The sequence below is a fragment of the Mustela putorius genome, unplaced genomic scaffold (genome assembly GCF_011764305.1).
Source record: "Mustela putorius furo isolate JIRA1106 unplaced genomic scaffold, ASM1176430v1.1 tig00003867_pilon_pilon_pilon, whole genome shotgun sequence".
In the NCBI taxonomy this organism is placed as follows: domain Eukaryota; kingdom Metazoa; phylum Chordata; class Mammalia; order Carnivora; family Mustelidae; genus Mustela; species Mustela putorius.
This window is the reverse complement of record NW_025422019.1, coordinates 31,269,052-31,286,329: the sequence shown is the minus strand read 5'-3', so window position 1 is coordinate 31,286,329 and position 17,278 is coordinate 31,269,052. Positions and strand designations below refer to the sequence as shown.

The 17,278-nt window shown below is 36.3% G+C and overlaps 1 protein-coding gene across 1 annotated transcript; it reads left to right on the top strand.

Annotated features, from left to right (window-relative positions):
- Nucleotides 1-3,045: 3,045 nt before the first annotated feature.
- Nucleotides 3,046-11,733, top strand: LOC123387918 (mediator of RNA polymerase II transcription subunit 31-like). The gene is made up of 2 exons (XM_045066493.1): nucleotides 3,046-3,104; nucleotides 11,134-11,733. Exons 1-2 carry the CDS (start codon nucleotides 3,046-3,048, stop codon nucleotides 11,522-11,524), a joined length of 450 nt encoding a protein of 149 aa, XP_044922428.1. The 3' UTR covers nucleotides 11,525-11,733.
- The last annotated feature ends 5,545 nt before the right edge of the window (nucleotides 11,734-17,278 follow it).

Sequence of the window (17,278 nt, the reverse complement as noted above, 5' to 3'; positions counted from 1 at the left end):
TTCAAATAACAATAATTATCTCAGTACAATGCCAACTGACTGAACCAACAATACCCACTCCACTTATGCAGTGGCAAAATACTAGATGAGCAATTAGAATGACAACCAGAATATGAGATTGATATCTGAGTGTAACTTGTGAGTCAAATGTTTTAAAGAGTTAAATTTATCCTCCATTTTTTACAACAGCTGGCAAATCTATAGTTGGCAACTGTGAGAGAACTGTTTGCCACATGCAGGTGGTAGAAGAGAATTAAATTACAAACACATGAAAATGTGGTTTTCAGCTGTTCCACAGTGCCACAATGTTGGCCGAAAAAGAATTGGAATTTCCGTTGGCTTACATTTCCTGGGATTTTATATTTGAGTCAAATGAGTTCAAATTAGGGACAAGACTTCCCAAACAAACAAACAAATAAAACATATATGGTTCTTCCTTTTGTGTCTCTAATATTTCATCCTAGACTAAGTTGGATTTACTGAGTTATAATGCTGGCTGTCTTGGTTGAGGTTAACTGCTAACATTAACATTCATTTTTCTTTATTAAATTATAGTCTAATACAGTTTTATAACTTTCTTTTGAAATTCTTGTCATAAATTTTGACAAAAGCTTTTTTCAGAATTTTGAAAACAAATCAAATGTTGAAGTGGTATCTTCTATCCCCTATCTGGCAGAAAAATCTAATGTTCCCATAAATAAAGAAAATTATCATGTCTGTAAAATGGGAAGATTGATGCTTAATAATATATAATCCTGTGGTAAAAAATGTTAGTGGGCTAGGAATTCTTTGTTCAAATATTCTGAATAATTTTGAATTGTTCAAAATAAACAAATATTTCAAAGTATCTGTTCAAATATATAGGAGAATATGACAAGTATATGGGAAATATGGCAATTCAATGTAGTACATACTTGAGAATGTATATGTATATGTGTGTATAGGAGTGATCAGTTCTGCCTAGCGACTCCCAAATGGTTTCCCCTCAGAGATGATGTTTAAGTTAACACTTAAGGAACAAGTGTTCACGGGTTGAACGATGAGCCTAAGGTCATTCCAGGGAGAAGGAGAAGCACTGTAAAGAAGACAAGATGACATTATCTTGCCTCTCTCTCTCTCTTTTTCCCCTCCTCTTCCTTCTTACTGAAGCTCTTCTCCCCATCCCCCCACCCGAACCACTGGCATATGCTTTGCTCTTCTTCATTTTCTTCTTTCTCTAGTGTCTTCCTCTAGACTTCTGCAAACGCAGAGGTAACTTTGTACAAGTTTCGTTTGTTTGTTCGTTTTTAAGATGTCCCTTGCTTGGAGCATGCAACCCTGTGCCTAGACACAGAAGATTAATGAGCAAACCAGGGGTTTATTTCTAGTGCCCCCTTCTCCAGGGGCCGTCAGTGGGGGGACACTGTGCACCATCAAATGAAATGAGGCAACTGCACACTCCATTTCCTTTGATACAAGTGAACTCCTCTCCTCTTTTTGTCCTCCCACTTCTCTCTTTTTTCTGTCCTATTCTTTTCCTCTCATACTCTCTTTTTCTTTTTACCTTCACCTCTGCTGTACTGACCATAATATGAAACTTAAGTAGACATTTAGAGATTGTTTATACTTACAATAATTGAAACTTAGTGCTTTCATTACACACACACACACACACACACACACAGTACATTTATTTTGATATATGTCTCTAAAAAAAAAAATCCTTTTAATGATTTCTGTAGAAAAATACTTTCCCTATCTCTATTTTCTGATACTAGTAGAATGACTAGTTGTTTTCGAACTGACTGGAAATGGGCTGTCATTGGTTGTGAGCTGTGGAAAAATCTGCAAGCAATGGTGTTGAATCAATGGAAACACATCCCTTCAGATTGCTGTGAAACCTGTAACACTTGTCAAGTGGGTTCCGGGATAGCATTTTGTAAGTTAGAATAGCAATGAAATGCTTTGTTGCAGAAGTCAGAAATGATCTAGGTCGAATGATTTAGGCAGTTTGGACACTAGATAGGAAAAACTGAGAAACCAGTTATCTGACAGTAAAGATGAAAAGTATCTCTGTTAAGTGTCCTGCAAAAGGCCAAATTGAAGTGATCAAATAATATGTACTCTAAAAAAAAAAATCTACATGCAACTCGGGACATAGTAAGATAAATACAATGTTGGGGAGGAGACTTTGTCATAGAGCTCAGAAATCCACAAGTAAATGTTATGTTGGATTTGTGGGTTATGACTTAATTCTGACTACACATTAGAATTACTTGGAATGATTTAAAAGTAAAAAACAGTGCCAATGAGAGCAAAAACTACTAGTTTGGGTCATTTAAATCATCTGTTATAAAACTACAAGAATTAATGAGGAAACAAAGGACAGTAAAATTTAACTACATTGTACCTCACCCCTCCTAAACTTCATTATTTCATAACCAGAAAGGGAAGAAATTGTAGAAGCTTCTGAGTCATATTATTAACAATAGGAGAATTACTGTTTTTCTTCATTCTGTGACATTCCAGGAGGTATAGGAAATTTTAGTTACATGTACCTTTAAAAGTTACTATTCCTTTAAAAATTTTTAAATCGAGTTACTGAAATACTATATTGAAACTCTTCAAGAGCACAGTTTAAGAGTAAACAGGAAAGGCAGAAACAGATTTTTAACAAAAATTAATAAGCAAACATCAGCCCAAATCTTGATACCATAAATACAGAAAATGATGGATAACTGAATATATAAAAGCATTTGTAAACACTATGGCAAAAGCAATAAAGCAGTGCAGGTTTGGATTGAGTGACTTCTTTACCATCTCCAAGATGTGATCTTGAGTATATAACAATTAATCCTTGGTCTCCTTATCTCTAAAATGGGGATAATGACTACTTATATCATAGGGTTACCAAAATTATATAAATAGGGTTTGAGAAACTTACTCCCACAAAACAGCTCTACAGTGAATATTCCCATTCCCAAGAAAAGAATGCTATAATTTGTAAAGGCAGAAAGTAGATCAGTGGTTATGGGGGTTTTAGGGTGGGAAAGACGGTAAGCGGAAATGGGTACAAGGAACCTCTTTGGGATGATAAAAAAATGTTCCAAACTGGACGTGGAGATGTTAGTAAAACTCTGAACATTTACTAAAAGTCACTGAATTTTATACCTAAAATAGGTGAATTTTATAGTTTTTAATTTATGTCTCAATAAAGCTACTTTGTTTTTAGTGCTCTAGGGAATAGGAGGAGAGGGAATTGATTGAAAAAAAAAACTGGCCATATGGTTTGTCTCCCTCCCAATCCCATCTTGTTTCATTTATTCTTCTTCTACCCACTTAAGCCTCCATGTCACAGACCTGTACCCCAGGGGATAAAAATATATGTTTATAAAAAATAAAAAATTAAAAAAAAAAAAAAAAAAACTGGCCATAATAATTGTTTAAGCTGTTTAATGGGTACATGAGGTTTATTAAGCACTTATCTTTAATTTTTAATATACTCAAAAATATCTGTAATAAAAATAATTGGAGAAAAAGGAATGTTGTAATTAATGACAATTAAGTTTTATAATTTTATCATTGTTAAGGTTATCTAGTTTCTTAAACCAGATATAAGATCTTATGTCTTAATAAATATAATGCTGCTAAGAAGTAAGAATGACAAATGAATAGAGGCATAGGCTCTTTCCCAGCTGTCACTGAGAAGCAGAGGTTAATTGAAAGCTATTCTTATACCTTTGCAATTATTCTTTGTATCACCATAGATATCATTCTGCTTTTGCTAAATTGTAAAGATGGAATTTCCTCCTCTATTGACAATTCAACATAAATTTAAAGCGAGTGGCAGAGGGTTCTGAAAACATAAACCATCAAGAACCAGAACGTTTACAACTTGATATATTCTTTTTTTTTATTATTTTTATTTATTTGACAGAGAGAGATCACAAGTAGACAGAGAGGCAGGCAGAGAGAGGAAGGGAAGTAGGCTCCCTGCTGAGCAGAGAGCAGGATGCGGGGCTCAATCCCAGGACCCTGGGATCATGACCAGAGCTGAAGGCAGAGGCTTAACCCACTGAGCCACCCAGGTGCCCCTACAACTTGATATATTCAAAACAAACTTCCTCCCACCCCACTCAACTTATTTTTTACCAAAATTTAATCCTCCATTTGAATTTCCCTGAATATCAGTGTACAATCAGCCACACCAAAAAAAAAAAAAAAAAAAAAAACCTGCAATTATCTAACTTCTTTCTCTTCTCTCCTTAATTTTCTACATGCTATTGTTGATCATTTTCTATTAATTACACCACTTGACATTTTTCTTCTGCATCCTGTCTTCTCCACCCACAAAAACCCTTACTTAGTTCAGATCACATCACCTCTCAAGAAGATGACAGAGATCATCTCCAACAGGTATTTCTGCGGGCCTCTCTCCACATTCTCTACATTAGCCATTCTCAATCTACTTTTCTTTTGGGGAACACAATGAAAGATGCTCACAAGAATACAATCATATTTTAATGAAACTGCAGGGAAAAAAAAGAAACTGCAAAATAAAAAAAGCATGTAGATAAAGTAGGAAAGTAATTTATTCACAACTCTAACTATTAATATTATCTCAGTAATGGTCACTTTTAAAAGTCCAGGTAGTAGGGGCACCTGGGTGGCTCAGTGGGTTAAGCCTCTGCCTTCAGCTCAGGTCATGACCCCAAGATCCTGGGATCAAGCCCCACATCAGGCTCTCTGATCAGCAGGGAGCCTGCTTCCCTTCCTCTTTCTCTGCCTGCTTTTATGCCTACTTATGATCTCTGTCTGACAAATAAATAAATAAAATCTTTAAAAAAGAATTAAAAAAAATAAAGGTCCAAGCAGTAAAAGGATCATGGATTTGGTGTGATTCCAGCCAATGGCACTGCTCTTTCTCCCCCAAAAGGCAAACCGAAAAATAAATGAGCAGCATTATTAATTAAGAACACCTCCTAATACAATGACCAAATCACTTTCAACTTAACATTTTTCTATAGGTCCTCACGGTCTACAGAATAAAGTTCACATTCTTTAATAAATTTTATAACTGCAAACCCAACCCCATAATCTGGATTCTTTCATCTGTTCCTTGCCCATACCTTCAATCCCAAATTCTGTCATATTCCTAATCTAATTCTATATTCCAGCCATACTGAGCCACTCAAACTTCTCTAAATTTTTTATTATGTCTCACATTTTAGAACCCTCAAAATAGTTATGAATAGTTTTTTAAAAAGAGGAAAATAAAAACTCATATGTTGCAAGCTGCTGGTGAAAAAAGAATATTCCCTGTGTGATACATAACAACTTAATAGAATTCTTTTAAGACATAAATTCAGAGGTCTGATGACCATTCAACTTATCCCAATCTTAGTTATTTTTACTGCAGCTAAAATTACTTCATATTTCTGTTTCTAATTTCCAATTTTGCCTTTGGATCTGGAACTTTTACCTTCTGACCTTAGCACACATTAAACCATCTTATCCATAAGAACAATGAGATACTATAAAATAATCAGTATTACATAATACACTAAACTAGTCATAGTTACTGGCCAAAAAGTTATATATTTTTTAAAAATCCACACAATTTTTTCTGTATTTTACCTCAAAACTGAATTTCAGAATATTTTAGAAATACTTAAATATAGATACCTTTATAAATTCATTTGTATAAGAAAAGCTAAAAGGAAGAAGATGAAAATGAAGTGAAAGAGGTGGAGAAGGAAAAGGAAACAGAAGAAAGTTTGCGTTTTCTAAATGCTAGATCTAGATATTTGGTGTTGCCAGTATTTTATAAAAAATGGGAATTATTTGGTTTTGAAAACTAGTGCAATGGAGAAAATAATGGTATTTATGATACTGCTGTCTTAGAATTAATAAATGAAAGTCACCCTTCTGCTGAGCTCTTCAGTGACTCTGCATATGCAATGTTTTGAGATTAGAGGTCATAAAAGACATGAATTCACTTCTCCACAAAAAATTGAGACGAAGTTGGGGTTACTTAGAATATTCCAAAAAATGCAGAAAAGGGGGAAAAGGAAAATGTAAGAACATGGCAAGGGAGAAAGACGTTAACAAACTCGTAAAAAGGCAGAAATGCTATATTGTGAGATGGTCAGTGAAACATCCCCATTTGTTGAGCAGCTGAAGAACTTTTAAGACGGAAATATATTTTTTTTAAGATTTTATTTATTTATTTGACAGAGAGAGATCACAAGCAGGCAGAGAGGCAGGCAGAGAGAGAGGAGGAAGCAGGCTCCCTGCTGAGCAGAGAGCCTGATTCGGAGCTCGATCCCAGGACCCTGGGATCATGACCTGAGCCGAAGGCAGCGGCTTAACCCACTGAGCCACCCAGGCGCCCCGGGAAATATTTTTTTTAAGTCGATTATTTTGTGGGAATATTATAGCCCCCAAACTCACATAGTCACACACCTCCCTTGTAAAACTAAGCAAGCACGCGGGTTTTTTGTTCATTTACTTGATGTAAGTCATGAAACAGAGATGAATTCTAGGTCTGCAGCAACAGAGAGAGTAACCAAAGCACTCTGTTAAGGAAGGTGAGATAATCCATAACCCGAGTCAAATCAACAGAACCAGGGGCTCAGAAGAAGAATGAAAGTCATGGGGGAATTCCCATAAGTTTCACAGAGGACTGTGAACCTTCAAAGAGTATGTATGCCATGGAGGGTCAACCTAGACCACCTACTTCTGAAGTGGCAGGAAAATCCCAGCTGATAATCAGGCTACATTAGTTTTCCAAAACTATCACACAGCCACCCAATGTTAACAGGCATGCATTTCCTACATATCAAAAAATGATACCTCATGTGCTACATATAAATGTATTTGCTATTTATCAGAAACTAAAACCTCATTTTGTCTTTATCTCAGAGGAGCCACAGAGAGTGAAATATGATAGTTTTGCAGGCAAAATTCCATGTATTTGATGATGACTGTCAACCCACTCAAATCAGAATTATATAGAGTTGTGTAATAAGATACTATAATTATCAAGATACTAGTGTTATAATCCTATAAATCTATGCCCACTAATTATCAAGTTATTAGTGTTATAATCTTAAAAATCAATGCCCCCTTACAATAGATTAAGAGAAATATGGCAATATTCATACTTCATTCAAAAAAATTGAAAAAAAAAAACAAAAAAACACAAAATGTTAACCAAATCTTCTCTGGATAGTAAGACTATGAGAAATGTTGTTTTGCCTACCCCCTTCTCCCCTTCATATGGAGTTTATTTTATAACATTTTTATTTTGTACTAGAAAACAAACTGCAATTTTCATTGCTCATGAACATCTGAACTATATGGATGTAATTAGAGATAAAATGTATACATACAATAGTTCCATGATTATTCTAATTACTAAAGCTATGCAACTATGAGATTTCTAAATATGAATCTGTATATACCAGTCCTCTCATTAGTTTTTCATTTTCTTAAAACAGAAATAAATAAAGACCCTTTGGAAAGATGACCTATTGACAATACAGTTTAGCTTTCTCCCATGCTAAAGCTATTTTGTCTTCCACTGAAAATGTTATTACTCATTAACTACTCTACTGAAATTGGATATTCCTTACCTTGGGTAACTCACAGTTTTAAATGCTTTTAAAGCCTACCTGTTGCTACCATATTTTTCCTCATGCCAGTCTCAGCAACAGCTGGGGAAGTCACCATTTATTTGTAATTGTGTTGTTAAGGATGGAAATAAGTGAAAACAGGAGAAAACTGAAGTTGCTCTGCTGGACAGTCTAAACCTTTAGGGCTGTCCAATAAAGACCAAATTATTTTGCTGAGCAGAAAAAAATAGTGTCAAGCTGTCAACAGTAGAAAATAAAGAGGTGTCATTTCTCAGTAATTTAGAAGACTAGAACATATCTTTTCTCAAGCAACTTTTATTTGTGTGGGAGGGTATGTGTGTGTGTGTGTAAAACAGAGAGAGTGAGAGAGAGAGAACTGTCAAAACTTCCCATATTTTTTTAAGGGAGCTACTGTGCTTCTAAACTTTAATATCTATTATTTTTCTTTCTCAGACACAAAACTCTCTAAGACTTTAGAATTTTACCCACTATTTCTTCAACCTGAACACCAACCTTTGCTTTAGCAACTGAAAAATCTCACTCATTCTAGAAGGTTCTGCTCAAATTCTTTCTACCTTTTCTGTGAATCTCGGACTGTTCTAGGGAGACTTTCATGCTTATACTTCTATTCAACCTTTAAAACAACTGCCTTTTATGGAAATACATTGTAATTTCTTGAGAATAGAGACAACAGAGTTTCGTCTTTGTAATTCCAAAGACTTAACAAAATAAGCACTACTGAAGGATAGATCTCAGGAAGATGGCAGTCTGATTCTAATATGTCAGTGCTAACTTTAGCAACATCAGCAAAAAGGTGAACCCCTCTATGTTTCCATTTCTTTAAAGTGAAAATTGTAGTGATGATAAATCCTATCTAATAAAGGTGTTCTGAAGATTAACTCATATACTATTTGTATAACACTAAAGAAAGAGCCTGGCATATAATAAACTCTCAAAAAATACTAGCTCTTGTTTCAATAACCAGTAAAATTATATCTCTTACCAAATTTCTGATGAGAAAACACAGAAATAACATATTCTTAAGGTTCTTTCTCATTATCAATTATTTTTCTTTGGATTCCCATCGAATATAAGAAGGTTCTTATATGAACTAGAAAAGTTTGTATTCCTACTGAAATTTCTTCAAAAGGTGATAAAAGTCACTGTCACAGATAACTAGATTGAAGGTCTTTAATTTACCAGTAGATCATTAAAAGCCACACATTCAATTCTTTTAAATGTCGTCTATCCTCTGTAGGATATCCTAATGATGAATACGTGTCATTATATACTTGTCCAAACCCACAGGATGGATAATACCAAGAGCAAATCATAATGTAAACAAAGACCTTGGATGATTATGATGTGTCAATGTATGGTCATAAATTATAACAAATGTACCACCCTAGTGGATGATGTTGATAGTGGGAAATGCTACCCATGTATGGGGGTAAAAAGTATATGAGAAATCTCTGTACCTTCCTCTGAAATTTTGCTGTCAACCTAAATCTGCTCTGAACAGTCTTATGGGGGTGTCTGGGTGATATAGTCCATTAAGCATCTGACTCTTGAGTTCAGCTCAAGTTATGATTTCAAAGTCTTGAGATCAATCCCCATGTAGGGTTCCACACTGCTGGGTGTGGAGCCTGATTAGGATTCATTCTCCTTCTTCCTCTGCCCTTCCCCCCCTCACTCGAGCCCCCTCTCTCTAAAAAAAATAAAATAAAATAAGGGCACCTGAGTTGCTCAGATGGTTGGGCATCTGCCTTCTTCTCAGGTCATGACCTCCTGGTCCTGGGATGGAGCCCCACTTCGGGCTTCCTGCTCAGCAGGGAGTCTTCTCCCACTTCCCTTCCCCCGCCCGTGCTCACTTTCTCTCTTTTTCAAAGGAATAAACAAAAACTTTTAAAATAAATATATAGAATAAAGAGAAATAATAAATAACAACCTTTTAAAAAGACAGAAGCACTTATGGGCGCATGGGTGGCTCAGTGGTTAAGCCACTGCCTTCAGCTCAGGTCATGATCTCAGGGTCCTGGGATCGAGTCCCGCTCTCTGCTCAGCAGGGAGCCTGCTTCCTCCTCTCTCTCTCTCTCTGCCTGCCTCTCTGCCTACTTGTGATCTCTCTCTGTCAAATAAATAAATAAAATCTTTAAAAAAAAAAAAGACAGAAGAAGCACTTAAATTGGTTAGAAATCAAGAAATACATGTTCCTAAGACATACATCTAAACTAAATTGTTGTTTACAAGATTGAAATAAACAAAAGGTCTGAAGTATACTAAAGACATCCTTATCAGAAAGAAAAAAGAAGAGACACCTGGGTGGCTCAGTTGATTAAGCAACTGCCTTCAGCTCAGGTCATGATTCTGGAGTCCTAGGATCAAGTCCCACATCAGGCTCCCTGCTTGGCGGGTAGTCTGCTTCCCCCTCTGACCTCACCCCTCTCATAGTCTCTCTCTCTCTCTCTCTCTCTCTCTCTCTCAAAAATAAATAAATAAAATCTTAAAAAAAAAAAAACGAAAAGAAAAGGAATGATAAGCAGATATAAACTGAGTTCACAAACTTAGGTATATAAGCAATTTTTAAATGATTCATTACATTTTTGTGTAAATGTATTTAAATTCCAAGTTCACATCTTTCTAAGCTCTAAGGAAATTCAAACATCAGCAATTCCTGAGATGCCTCCTTAGGGTTAACCTAAGGTTTAACTTAGCAAACTAGTAAACTAGTTTGGGGTCCTGGTCAACACCAGGATATTGGGGTGGGGGGTGGAGAGCATTTTAGTCATCATGTGTTTATACTGATTATCACTTAGTCCTCTATTATTCCAGCCCACATGTACCTTTCAGATCTATCATTTACTCTATTACTTTTTTTTTAATAATTTTTTATTTTTTATAAACATATATTTTTATCCCAAGGGGTACCAGTCTGTGAATCACCAGGTTTACACACTTCACAGCACTCACCAAAGCACATACCCTCCCCAATGTCCATAATCCAACCCTCTTCTCCCAAACCCCCTCCCCCCAGCAACCCTCAGTTTGTTTTGTGAGATTAAGAGTCACTTATGGTTTGTCTCCCTCCCAATCCCATCTTGTTTCATTGATTCTTCTCCTACCCACTTAAGCCCCCATGTTGCATCACCACTTCCTCATATCAGGGAGATCATATGATAGTTGTCTTTCTCTGCTTGACTTATTTCACTAAGCATGATACGCTCTAGTTCCATCCATGTTGTCGCAAATGGCAAGATTTCACTTCTTTTGATGGCTGCATAGTATTCCATTTAATAACAAAATCAAAGAAACACATCAACAATAATACAATAATAGTAGGGGACTTTAACACTCCCCTCACTGAAATGGACAGATCATCCAAGCAAAAGATCAGCAAGGAAATAAAGGCCTTAAACGACTCACTGGACCAGATGGACATCACAGATATATTCAGAACATTTCATCCCAAAGCAACAGAATACACATTCTTGTCTAGTGCACATGGAACATTCTCCAGAATAGATCACATCCTGGAGACGGACGACGCCGGGAACCGACTTCGCTTTCAGCTGGAGCTGGAGTTCGTGCAGTGCTTAGCTAACCCCAACTACCTGAACTTTCTGGCCCAAAGAGGTTACTTCAAAGACAAAGCTTTTGTTAACTATCTTAAGTACTTGCTTTACTGGAAAGAACCAGAATATGCCAAGTATCTAAAGTACTCTCAGTGTCTGCACATGTTGGAGCTGCTCCAGTACGAGCACTTCCGCAAGGAGCCGGTGAATGCGCAGTGTGCCAAGTTCATCGACGAGCAGCAGATCCTGCACTGGCAGCACTACTCCCGGAAGCGCATGCATCTGCAGCAGGCCCTGGCTGAGCAGCAGCAGCAGAACAGCGCCGCGGGCAAGTGAGGCGCAGCCGCCACGGACTCTTTCCTGCTCTCTTTGTGGGGGGCGGGGGGCACCCAAACCTGCGATGGGCCCTTGCCTCCGGCTACCTCCCTCCAGCTCCCTTTGTGTTGTTCCTGGGCCACTGCTGTCACACAGTTGTACTTTGGTTTCCTGTGGGTTTGTAAGTTATTAATGCTCAACCAACTGAATAAAGACACACGTCAGGTCCTAAATCAGGACTCAACCGGTATCAAAAGATTGGGATCATTTCCTGCATATTTTCAGACCACAATGCTCTAAAGCTAGAACTCAACCACAAAAGGAAGTTTGGAAAGAACCCAAATACATGGAGACTAAACAGCATCCTTCTAAAGAATGAATGGGTCAACCGGGAAATTAAAGAAGAATTGAAAAAAATCATGGAAACAAATGATAATGAAAAGACAACGGTTCAAAATCTGTGGGACACAACAAAGGCAGTCCTGAGAGGAAAATATATAGCGATACAAGCCTTTCTCAAGAAACAAGAAAGGTCTCAGGTACACAACCTAACCCTACACCTAAAGGAGCTGGAGAAAGAACAAGAAAGAAAGCCCAGCAGGAGAAGAGAAATCATAAAGATCAGAGCAGAAATCAATGAAATAGAAACCAAAAAAAACAATAGAACAAATCAACGAAACTAGGAGCTGGTTCTTTGAAAGAATTAATAAAATTGATAAACCCCTGGCCCGACTTATCAAAAAGAAAAGAGAAAGGACCCAAATAGATAAAATCATGAATGAAAGAGGAGAGATCACAACTAACACCAAAGAAATACAAACTATTATAAGAACATACTATGAGCAACTCTACGTCAATAAATTTGACAATCTGGAAGAAATGGATGCATTCCTAGAAACATATAAACTACCACAACTGAACCAGGAAGAAATAGAAAGCCTGAACAGACCCATAACCAGTAAGGAGATTGAAACAGTCATTAAAAATCTCCAAACAAACAAAAGCCCAGGGCCAGACGGCTTCCCGGGGGAATTCTACCAAACATTTAAAGAAGAACTAATTCCTATTCTCCTGAAACTCTTCCAAAAAATAGAAATGGGAGGAAAACTTCCAAACTCATTTTATGAGGCCAGCATCACCTTGATCCCAAAACCAGACAAAGACCCCACTAAAAAGGAGAATTCTAGGCCAATATCCCTGATGAACATGGGTGCAGAAATTCTCAACAAGATACTAGCAAATTGAATTCAACAGTACATTAAAAGAATTATTCACCCCAATCACATGGGATTTATTCCTAGGCTATAGGGCTGGTTGAATATTTGCAAATCAATCAAGGTGACACAGGACATTAATAAAGGAAAAGATAAGAACCATATGATCCTCTTAATAGATGCAGAAAAAGAGTTTGACGAAGTACAGCATCCTTTCCTGACTAAAAAAAAAAAAAAAAAAAAAAAAAAAAAAAAAAAAAAAAAAAAAAAAAAACCTCAACAAAGTTGGGATAGCGGGAATATTCCTCAACATCATAAAGCCCTCATATGACATACCCACAGCTAATATCATTCTCAGTGGGGAGAAACTGAGAGCTTTTCCTCTAAGGTCAGGAACAAGACAGGATGTCCACACTCACTACTGCTATTTAACATCATACTGGAAGTCCTAGCTTCAGCAATCAGACAACAAAAGGAAAGAAAAGGCATCCAAATTAGCAAGGAAGACGTCAGACTTTCACTATTTGCAGACAGCATGCTACTCTACAAAGAAAACCAAAAAGACTCCACCAAAAAATTGCTCCAACTGACACACAAATTCAGTAAAATCGCAGGACACAAAATCAATGTAAAGAATTCTGTTGCGTTTTTATACAGCAGTAATGAAGTGGCAGAAAGAGAAATCAAGGAATCAGTCCCATTTGCAAGACCTTCTATACTCATCTTAAAGTGTTTAAAAACTGATAAACTGTGAAGAGAGTTTTTGTGTTTGAAAAAGTTGACTCCTGTTCCTTTACCACCCACAGTCCCACTGGCCTGCAAGTGAGTTAAGTGTTCTTTTTCAATTAATTTTCAAGTCAAACTCAAGGATGAATTTTAAAATAAAAGTGAGAGCATTTGTCATTGGACCTTTCATATTGGGTGACAGCAAGAAAGCATGGAAGGAAGACATAAAGTGAAACTGAAAACAAGCAGGATTGCCAATATTGAATGTGTGGGGATACTGGCATTTTTGTTTATTTCAATGGTAATAGCCTGATGTCTCTGCAATTTCTTGTCTTACATAACAAAGTTTGGAAATGTTGTTATAAATAGAGTTAGTCAGATTATCCATTAAAGGTGCATAAACAAACTTTTCTAAATTCAGCTCCTAAACTATGGCTGATACATTGATGGACAGCATAGCTAAAAATTTAGAAGTCAGTGGGGACTGCAGTGAGCAGTATTCAACAGAAACCTTACCACAGTGTGGTAACCCACCACAGTGTGGTTCCTACAGAACAAAAGAGTCCATCTGTGATCAACCCAGAACCCACTGGACTGGCAGAAGAGTTATCCAGGACCCGGTCTCCCTCTAATTTTACTGCTGTGTCATCTTTAGGATGCCACTTTCATTCTTGTGATTGTTAGATGGCTACTCCATCTTGAGATATTGTATCTGCATTCCAAGCAGGAGACAGCAGAAGGATGGAGGGCAAAAGACAAAAGACCAGCTGTGTGTCATCTATTTCCAAATAGTCCCTGAAATCCCTTCCAACAATTTTCCCTTATACCCATAGTTCCCAAGCTGTGTGTCAAACTACCTCATAGCGTAAGCTAATTCATGGGAACATGACAGGATATTTTAAGTTTTTGAGGAAAGCACCATAATAGTCAACTATTAGTCTGATAATAGTCAATTTATCAGACTAAGAGAAAAACTAACTTGAGCAAATTTGGGTTCAACATTTGAATTTGGTATATTGAAATGACCTATCTTTGAAAAGCTGTAATTTTGACAGTGCTATTGTTAAAAAGAAAGCAAATATCATATGCAAATCAATGTTAAACAGAAATTGAGGACAACAGGGTCCAATCTGATTCCAAGATTTGAAAAGTTGCACAGCATTCAAGGCACAAACCTCCCACTATGCATAATTTCATTCATCAAGAATGTAATAAAAATAGCTTTGATCTTAATTTACTTGTATTATTTTTTTAAATGACTACTACCTTATTAAAACATAGATACTTAGTAAGTTGTTTGGATGGAACCACTTTAAAAAACTGTTATTTCTTTTGGCTTACGGGCACCATGAAAAAATTACTAAGGTATGAAGAGTTCCGTGATGAGAAAGTTGGGTCACCTCTGCCTTAAATCTTTAGCCATCTCTAGCTGCAAAGAAATGTGGGAAGACGTAAACTTTTGTTAGACACACAACCAGGACTCTATTAATAAAGAAAAAGGAGAAAATTAATATTGAGCAGGTAGCACACAGTTTCTACCCCACAGACAGACTGAGAATTTTAATACTATTCCCATTTCTTTTCCTTTTTATAACATTTTATTTTTAAGTCCAAGGAAAGGACAATTTAATAACTGGAAAAATACGGTAAATCACTAGTCAATGCTCACATTTACTAATTATATACTTGGGTATTATCCTTGTGGACTTATAAAACTCACATCATTTTATTAGTGCAAATTATTATATGTTAGTTCAAATATTACAAATTTTAAATTATGTTAAGTATGTTAATTGCCACTGTCAATTATAATGGGATCTAATAAACTGGGGCTACATTAGGTATCTTATAGAATTTCACTAACATTTACCAAAAATGTATTCCAATAATTAACAGATTTAGTTCAGCTTTCTAAACCCAACAGAGGAAGCAATTTTAAGATCAGAAATTTAAGATTCAATATCTAGTAATGAAAAACTTTAAGCATTTACGAAAAGAGCTTAAAATTGGCATTTTATATATTAAACCCACTCTAAGTCAATAACCTGGGGCTATATGGAATTAAGAGAAACAATAATTATCTAAGAATCGTATTCTTTAAATCTCTATTTTACCACACCATATATATTGTGTGATGACAACTGCAATGAAAGTACATAAAAGAGATAACCAAATAGCACTTAAGGAGCTAAAATACCCATCTTAAATTTTACTTCGGCTAGTTGGTATTCATTTAGATTATAGAACACTGGTATAATGTGTTTCCTTGTAATCACACCCAGAAACACTTAAACCGAAAATACACTGTGGCCTCATCAGCCCAAAGCTTAGAAGCACAAAATGTAAAGAGTAACTGATGTATTTTTTAAAAAGACACAATAACCTTTGCAAATCTGACAGAAATTTTATTTTACACCAAAACTCCCACCTGAGTCCACAGAAACTAATTTCAGTATAGTACATCTTGTGATAGGAATTGAGGGCCCTTCTCTCTCCCCCAACAACAACAGCAATAACAACAACAACAACAAAACTAAAAAAAGAAGGCAAAAATAAAAAATTAATTTAAAAAAAATCTCACAAAACTTATATTCAAATTGGAAGATCTGTATCTGGAAGCCTCCTACTGTCCAAATCATTTGATGTTAGCTATAATGTGGATGTATTGAAACTAATAATCTAAATCCTCTTAATATCCAGTTCTGGCATTAAACCAGTGTCACTGTGGTTTAAGGCCTGAAATAAATATTGCATGTTGCCTTGACTTCTGATTCTAAAGCTTCAAATGGCCGAACCACAGTTCCCTGCTCCACTCTGCTCTCAGAGACAAAAATCCCCTAGCCAAGCAAACCCATCACGGAAACCAGGGACCATGCCTACTTACCCTTGTACCCCAGCTTTCAGTTCCCCGCGAGCCCACAGAATTACTGAACAAGCCAATCATATCCTCCCATAGGATCCCAGAGTCATCTCATCCTCTTGTCTCTACAAAGTCTGCTCCCTTAGCCCTCTGTTTGTTCCACTGATCTTGAGATCACCTCTCTGTGTATCCGGCTCCAGCAGATCGTGAGTACATGTCACTGGTAAACTGCTGTTATCTCATCTTTCCAGAGTCTAGTGTCACTTGTTTGGCCTTCCCCATAACCTAAGGGTAAGAATCCTTCCCTCACTAATGGGGTGACGAAGACGTGATCAAAATAGTCAGAAAAACATGGAACAAAAAAAAAATCATAACTCAGAGATATAAATTAAAATTATTACTACTAATAAAATGATGATAATAATTATCATGAGGGTACCTGGGTAGCTCAGTTGGTTAAGCTTGTGGGACTGAGCCACATGTGGGACTCTGAGATTCTCTCTCTCCCCCTCTCTCTGCCCCTCCCCCACTCATGCTATTGCTCTTTCGCTCTATAAAATAAATAAATAAATAATATCTTTTAAAATTAATAATTACCACATATAAAGCTTTCCGTATGCTAAGTACTGTGCTGGGTGTTCTACATACATGTTGTTATTCAATCTTCTGACAGTTCTATGACATAGTCACATTTTATGGACAAAGAAAATAAGGTTTATAGGAGTTAAGTAATTTAATCAAGGTTATAAAACTATTTGTGCAATGAACTAAGATTTAAATTTAAGCAGTCGACACCATTACCCTAAAAGACAGAATCATTGTCATTCAGATAGATCTAATCTGTATATTTCAGTTCTAGTAAGAAGTCAACCCATATCTTTCAGGGCAGAGTTTATCAAACATCAATAATATAATGAACTCTTGTCAAAGGAAATAATATTTACTAAATCCTATTTTTTTTAAGATTTTATTTAT